This window comes from Cynoglossus semilaevis, chromosome 15, assembly GCF_000523025.1.
Source record: "Cynoglossus semilaevis isolate Cse_v1.0 chromosome 15, Cse_v1.0, whole genome shotgun sequence".
NCBI classification, from domain to species: domain Eukaryota; kingdom Metazoa; phylum Chordata; class Actinopteri; order Pleuronectiformes; family Cynoglossidae; genus Cynoglossus; species Cynoglossus semilaevis.
In genome coordinates, this window is record NC_024321.1 from 19364089 (window position 1) to 19371949 (window position 7861).

At 46.5% G+C, this 7861-nt stretch overlaps 1 protein-coding gene across 1 annotated transcript in view; it reads left to right on the forward strand.

Moving 5' to 3' along the window:
- Nucleotides 1-7861, forward strand: part of cyfip2 (cytoplasmic FMR1 interacting protein 2) — a 15505-nt gene that overhangs the window by 2038 nt on the left and 5606 nt on the right. The window contains exons 2-20 of the mRNA XM_025063224.1: nt 2025-2174; nt 2366-2455; nt 3253-3330; nt 3625-3726; nt 3810-3991; nt 4168-4264; nt 4688-4816; nt 4933-5037; nt 5123-5211; nt 5385-5622; nt 5708-5860; nt 6043-6182; nt 6261-6408; nt 6613-6766; nt 6860-7016; nt 7098-7194; nt 7378-7454; nt 7546-7654; nt 7749-7861. The exon at nt 7749-7861 is cut by the window's right edge and continues 5 nt beyond it. Coding sequence (XP_024918992.1) covers nt 2058-2174; nt 2366-2455; nt 3253-3330; nt 3625-3726; nt 3810-3991; nt 4168-4264; nt 4688-4816; nt 4933-5037; nt 5123-5211; nt 5385-5622; nt 5708-5860; nt 6043-6182; nt 6261-6408; nt 6613-6766; nt 6860-7016; nt 7098-7194; nt 7378-7454; nt 7546-7654; nt 7749-7861 — 2375 coding nt within the window. The 5' untranslated portion in view covers nt 2025-2057. The remainder of the gene's footprint in view (nt 1-2024; nt 2175-2365; nt 2456-3252; nt 3331-3624; nt 3727-3809; nt 3992-4167; nt 4265-4687; nt 4817-4932; nt 5038-5122; nt 5212-5384; nt 5623-5707; nt 5861-6042; nt 6183-6260; nt 6409-6612; nt 6767-6859; nt 7017-7097; nt 7195-7377; nt 7455-7545; nt 7655-7748) is intronic.

A 7861-nucleotide genomic window follows, 5' to 3' on the forward strand; every position in this document is an offset into this window, starting at 1 on the left:
TGAAGATGCACAAACACACAGCAACTGTTGAACAGAGTCTGGTACAGGCTGGGAAAGTTTATTCAGCCAAACCCTGGCTTCAGTCTGGGCCTGTGTTTCCAAGCACAGATGGGGGAGTAGAGCTCAGTACTCAGTACTCAGTACTGAGTACTCAGTACTCAGTACTGTGTTTGTTTGTATGCCACACAGAAGTCCCAGTAACAGGCTGCCTGTTTCATTTGTGCAGGTTGAAAAGTTAAAAATAACCAAGTGAATCTTCAGCATGTGGAGAACATGTAGCTGCAGGTGTGTGTTTCAGCACAGACGGTGAAATTCAGAAACACATATGCAGACGATGGGATTTAATACATGCAAGAGTTGAGTTATAATATGAAATAAAATGTGAGAATAAACTGTACTACATGAAACGAGAGCGAACTAAAAGAGTTAGTGATGTGGTTAAAGAAAAAAAAGGTCACACTTTAGTGATTATTATTTTAGTGATCATCTCTGTGAATTCACCAAGAGCTGGTTAGTACATTATAGAAAATAAAATAGAAAATAAACTTCAAATTATCAATAAAAACACTTTTTTTATTTTACTTCCCCAGTTATTCCATTTTCAGCTGTGTACTGTCAGCTGTGGCAGCACAGATGTGAATATTATTGCTCATGTCTTACGTCATCCATTTCAGTGTTTGTGAGGAACAGAAAGATTCAGTTTTCACATAAACATTCAAACGGACAAAGAGTTCTGCTGTCAACTGGTCTTTTCTAAAATCTCTCTGTGGTACTGAGGACACATGACCTCTGTCCTACGGCACACGTGGGTGTCATATGTAGTACAGTCTACTGGCCACTGGTCTCCCTGCTCCACTGACTGGTCTAACACTTGTCCTGCACCTGGTGCAGCTTCACAAACGACCTGACTGTATCTGTAGTGAGATGGGACAGGAAACTGCAGCCGCCCTCACTTTCACTTCAGCTGTGAAGTGTCACAGCAGACCTGGGTGTGGCCTGTGACATGTCATCTATGAAACGAGAGGACGAAAAAAAAAAACACATTTGCATATGAGTCGATTGAAGAGAAATTTAAAAAATATAGCAGGTGTGTAATGTTAACCTGTTATTGATGGTTAATGAGACATTTATGTTCACTCTTAATCAGCCGTAGATGGTAATTTATATGTGGCTCAGTGATGTCCCCCGTCCCCATGGTAATTTATATGTGGCTCAGTGATGGACTGTGGCCCTCAGATGTCCCCCCTGTCCCTCAGATGTCCCTCCATTACATCAACTAAACAGGTTGAGGAACAGAATTGATGAATTCTTAAATAATTCAATAGATTATAGTTCATCACTGTTTGGTCTCTTTAATAAAACATATTAAACCAACATGTTTTTTTTTAATCATTACCAAAAAATATATATCTGGCAGACAGTGGGGGGGCGAGGTGGTCTGTTCAAACCCTGGTGGAATTTCTGTGTGGAATTTTATAATGTTATCCTAATTTGTGCTTGGGTTGATTTTTATTTTTTTTTTTGGTAACTCCTCTCCATACAACAGTGATGTAAGACACTGTGAAAACTTGAAATACTCAATGAAATGACTCAGTGTTTCATGTAGAGACGTTGAAAGAGATCAAATAAGCTCCTGCTCCAATCCTCACCCTAACCCTAACTTAGCCCAAACCCCTAACCCTAGCAGTGAATCATAACTCTAACCCAGGGTCATGTGATGACACGATGACTCAAAAACAGGAGCCAACACACACTGCTGCACTGTGCAGAGTAAAGAGGAAATGAGGTTGTCAAGGCAATGAGGTACTGGTTAGTGACTGACTGTCAGTACTGTTGACTGTTGCACAACTAGTTACTGAGAAGATAAATTATAATCTGAGTAGAGTCCACCTCCAGTGACCCAGTCTGTGAAATAGACTTTACCTGATGAAAACATGGGTTTGAAGACCAGACTAAATATGGACTGTTTCATCTTTACTCTCTGTTTCTCACTCTCCCTCCCTCCCTCCCTCTCTCTCCCTCAGACTGGGGTGTTGTGTGAGTGACCCCTCGATACCATGACGACCCACGTGACCCTGGAGGATGCTCTGTCCAATGTGGACCTGCTGGAAGAGCTGCCACTTCCTGACCAGCAGCCATGCATCGAACCTCCACCTTCCTCCATCATGTACCAGGTGAAGTCAGTGACACCAGCAGGGCCTCAGGAACCACGGTGGAATGTTGGGGTGTTTGAAGAGCACCAGACACACTTTGGTTTCCAAATGCATTCAAATGGTGTAAAACCAAATCAGTCGTCCATCCCATAATGTCGTCCTATCACTCTGACCTTGGTCTGCTTGCTCTTCCCTTTGTTTCCGCCCTGCAGGCCAACTTTGACACCAACTTTGAGGACAGGAATGCATTCGTGACCGGCATCGCCCGTTACATCGAACAGGCCACGGTCCACTCCAGCATGGTGAGACGCTTTTCCTGTCTGTGCGTCGTGGTGTTTGTTTTTTCTCATCTTCAGTCTTTGAATCCACACTGAAGAAACTGTGGCCTCACAAAGAGAGCCTTGTTTTTACTGAATCCATTATCATTCTTTTGGCTGGGCCCCTGACAGGACACACACACACACACACACACTGGTTCTTGTGTTTTGTGAGTGTGTCACATAGACATACATGTGCAGCTCTCTACCCTAACATTAATCTGACCCTAATCTAATCCTAACTCCATAAAACCCTCTCACCCAATAGACACTTGTAAAAGTCCCCACTCTTGTACTAAGACCTGACACACACACACACACACACACATTTTCCTTCACACACTGATGAATCAGAGCGGCCCAGATCACTGGACCTCTGTCCGTCCGTGGTCCATGAGCAGCGTGTGTGATCCGACTTGTAAACAGGGGAAGTTGAGCTTTTTTTATCCTCCTTCAGTGGGAAGTTGACTGCGGTCGATGAGTTTACGTTTTAGGAAGAAGTCACGGAGGAATTTCTGTCCCTCGTCTGTGGTGGAGGAAATAATTGAAGACAAATTGAACCGTTAAAGATGTGACTTTTTTAAACTATTTTCAAATTCATATCAATGAGAGATGCTGGGTTTGCGGGTTTGAATCCTTAATGATTAAATTAGAACATTTGGTCATTTTTTTCTTTCCAAATAAATATAGTACTTTACATAGTACTACGTGGCCCACATCCTGGTCCATGACCCAATGTTTGGGCACCTGAGTTATAAGTGATTGTTATGTGATTTGTGCAGAATGAGATGTTGGAGGAAGGACACGAATATGCTGTGATGCTCTATACCTGGAGAAGCTGCTCCAGAGCCATTCCTCAGGTGAGACACACACACACACACACACACACACTCTCTTCAATGATTAATTAATGATGCTCATTTTAAATGTTTTCCCGATAACTGACCTTTTTGAGTAGTCGTTAATTTAAATGAGATTGTCCACAGACCTTAGTCTGGACCATCAGTGACCCACCGGGGTCAGTGACCCAGTCCACATATAAAAGTGGGCTGGGTAGTTGGATTTCCACTCATATATGGGTCACATAAGCTGCATTTGTACCTGCTGCGGCTGTGATGTGAAATCTTGCTTTGTCTCCCTCTTGTGTTTGCCAGGTGAAGTGCAACGAACAGCCCAACAGAGTGGAGATCTATGAGAAAACGGTGGAGGTGTTGGAGCCTGAAGTGACCAAGCTCATGAAGTTCATGTACTTCCAGGTGAGACCACAGCAGTTAGTACAGCGACTACTGCAGTTTTACGACACAACGAGGGTCCGATCCTGTATCACCTGTGTTCTCAGCGGAAAGCCATCGAGCGGTTCTGCAGCGAGGTGAAGCGTCTGTGTCACGCCGAGAGGAGGAAGGACTTTGTGTCCGAGGCTTATCTCCTCACTCTGGGCAAATTCATCAACATGTTTGCAGTTCTGGACGAGCTGAAGAACATGAAGTGCAGCGTGAAGAACGATCATTCTGCCTACAAAAGGTAGGGCATCTGACCTCACCACCGCCCTCACAGGTTCTTACACAGGTCATGTGACCTTGAATCGTCTCCCCTTGCTGTACAATTGGTCAACTATACATTTACATGCCTCACCTGGACGTCACCGTTACTCCATCCTGTGAGAGACTGACAGTTTTGTCCTGTCCTCCTGTCCACAGGGCGGCTCAGTTTCTGAGGAAGATGGCCGACCCCCAGTCCATCCAGGAGTCACAGAACCTCTCCATGTTTTTAGCCAACCACAACAGGATCACTCAGGTCGGTCCACCAGTAGTCGTGTGATAAAAATGATTTTTCTTTTAACTGCGTTATATTCACTTTATATCCGTACATATACATTGAACATTTTCATGGTAAGTTGTTTTTTTATTTCACATTTGAAAAGTTTCTTCTCGGCCAAATAAATGTGGAAACTGCTGATTGGAGCAAAAGCAACAACTGAGGGAAAGTGAATTCTATACAAGAACTTTGAACAGTTACACTGTATAAAATCTACTTCATTTTTTCTTTTCTTCTCCTTTTTCTTCTTCTTCTTTTTGTCACCGTGACAATAAATATGAAAAGTCATTTTAAAACTTCTGTGTGAAAGTCCTGCCGTAAATGTCACCTTTGTTAACGTTGTAGACGGCGGTTGTGTTCAGTTGTGTGTGACCTGTTGCTCCGTCTGTGACTCTGTGACAGTGCCTGCACCAGCAGCTGGAGGTGATCCCCGGCTACGAGGAGCTTCTGGCCGACATCGTCAACATCTGTGTGGACTATTATGAAAACAAGATGTATTTGACGCCCAGTGAGAAACACATGCTGCTGAAGGTACACATGCAGTACAGTCTGTCTGACTGTAGGCGGTGCTGCTGGGTAGAATCTCATGGTTGGGAATTGGCATCTTTCGATAGAAAAACACAAAAAATATTTTTGTGTGTTTTTAGGTGATGGGCTTCGGTTTGTACCTGATGGATGGGAACGTGAGTAACATCTACAAACTGGACGCCAAGAAGAGGATCAACCTGAGCAAAATCGACAAGTTCTTCAAAGTGAGACTCCTCTGTTGTCGACCCGGTGAAGTAAACCTCTGTGACGGTGATGCTAACCTCAGGTGGATGTTCCGTCTGATTTCAGCTCCAGGTGGTTCCACTGTTTGGAGACATGCAGATCGAACTGTCGCGCTACATCGAGACGAGCGCCCACTATGAAGAAAACAAGTCCAAGTAAGAGAACCTGGAACTAACCTGGAATTAAAACTGGAGACTCAAACCCCTGCCTCAGGGGCCACATTTGGCCTCTAAAACCACCAGCCAGATGTTAATATTGACTTAATTCTGCCCTTTTTAATTTTTACCCCCCCCCCCTGTCTCCTCCGTCTCCTCCGTTCTGTGCCCAGGTGGACGTGCACACAGAGCAGCATCTCACCGCAGTACAACCTGTGTGAGCAGATGGTGCAGATCAGAGAGGACCACATCCGCTTCATCTCCGAGCTAGCTCGCTACAGCAACAGTGAGGTGGTGACGGGCTCCGGCCTGGACAGTCAGAAGTCGGACGAGGAGTACCGGGAACTGTTTGACCTGGCCCTGAGGGGACTGCAGCTGCTGTCCAAGTGGAGCACACATGTGATGGAAGTGGTGAGTTCAGGAGAGAGTGGGGCTGGGGGATGTTGGAGGTCATGTTCAGGTCGTCGGTTCATGTCCCTCCTCCTGTCTCCGTCAGTACTCCTGGAAACTGGTCCATCCCACGGATAAGTTCTGCAACAAGGACTGTCCCGGCACCGCGGAGGAGTACGAACGAGCGACACGCTACAACTACACCAGTGAAGAGAAGTTCGCCTTAGTGGAGGTGATCGCCATGATCAAAGGACTCCAGGTAACACACACACACACACACACACGGACTTTATTTGAGTAAAAGACGTTTAAATGTGAACATCTGAACAGTGTTTGAGCTGCTTGGACATGTTCTTCTGGTTCAGACGTCCTTACAACCATAACCTGATGATGATGATGACGATGATGATGATGATGATGATGATGTCATACACTGTGTAGGTTCTGATGGGCCGGATGGAGTCGGTGTTTAACCAGGCCATCAGGAACACCATCTACGCGGCGCTGCAGGACTTCGCTCAGATGACTCTTCGAGAGCCTCTGCGTCAGGCTGTTCGTAAGAAGAAGAACGTCCTCATCAGGTACTGAAGAACAGACTTCCTGATTTCTGGTCCCCTGACTTCTCCTGGAATATTTCTAAACGTTTCTTTCCTTTCAAGCGTTCTCCAGGCCATTCGAAAGACCGTCTGTGACTGGGAGGGAGCGAGGGAGCCTCCCAACGACCCCTGCCTGAGGGGGGAGAAAGATCCCAAAGGAGGGTTTGATATCAAGGTCCCTCGTCGGGCTGTGGGCCCCTCCAGCACACAGGTCAGTCGACGGCTGATCTTAAAGTTGAGTTTAAAGTTACAGAAAAGTCAGTTGGAAGGAAAGAAGGAGGAGAAATGAAAGAAATCAGAATAAAATTAGAAAATATATGAAAACTGCAGTGATTGGTTAACACAAGTCCTGTCTGTCTGTCCTCTCTCTGTCTGCCTGTCTGTCTGTCCTCTCTGTCCGTCTGTCTGTCTGCAGCTGTACATGGTGCGCACCATGCTGGAGTCGTTGATAGCAGATAAGAGCGGCTCAAAGAAGACCCTGCGCAGCAGTCTGGACGGTCCCATCGTCGTGGCCATCGAAGACTTCCACAAACACTCGTTCTTCTTCACACATCTGCTGAACTTCAGTGGTGAGTGCAGTGACGCCCACACGGACCAGTGTTTCTGCCCCTCAGATTGTGACCTCCGTATGCCTCCCCCTCTCCTCCCCCCCTGCCGTTCAGAGGCCCTGCAGCAGTGCTGTGATCTGTCCCAGCTCTGGTTCAGAGAGTTCTTCCTGGAGCTCACCATGGGACGCAGAATCCAGTTCCCCATTGAGATGTCCATGCCCTGGATCCTCACCGACCACATCCTGGAGACCAAGGAGCCGTCCATGATGGAGTAACTCTGAATTCACCTTCACCTTCATCTGTGCTCAGAGAGGAGGAGACAGAGTTCTCATTCCTGTTCTCTCTTCACCAGATATGTTCTGTATCCTCTGGACCTGTACAACGACAGCGGCTACTACGCACTCACCAAGTTCAAGAAACAGTTCCTTTATGATGAGATCGAAGCTGAGGTAACGTCACGTTCATCCAACCTGACGGCAGTGAAGACATCGCTGTTATCAGTTACCAGTTCATAGTAACTTATAATATCAACACGGAACAATGTGATGTGCAGTGAATGAAAACAGAGAGAGGGAAAGGGCGCCATCTAGTGGAGAATTCACACCCTTTTCCAACATTCTCTTTGTTTCCAGGTGAACCTGTGCTTCGACCAGTTTGTCTACAAGTTGGCAGATCAGATATTTGCCTACTACAAAGCAATGGCCGGAAGGTAGGTGACCCGACCTGACCTGACCTGACCCGACCTGTGATGACAGGATGAGGTCAACAGCAGGTCGTAATAGAACTCTGTGTTTTCCCAGTGTCCTGCTGGACAAACGCTTCAGAGCAGAGTGTAAAAACTACGGCGTGATCATTCCCTACCCTCCGTCAAACCGCTACGAGACGCTGCTGAAACAGAGACACGTCCAGGTACCGACCAATCACACCTCACCTATTTGTGGTATCCAGAGTAATGTTGTAATACTGTGTGTTTGTCCTCCACCGTCACTGCTCCGTCCTGCAGCTGCTGGGTCGATCCATCGACCTGAACCGTCTGATCACCCAGAGGATCTCTGCAGCCATGTACAAGTCTCTGGACCACGCCATCAGTCGCTTCGAGAGCGAGGACCTCACGTC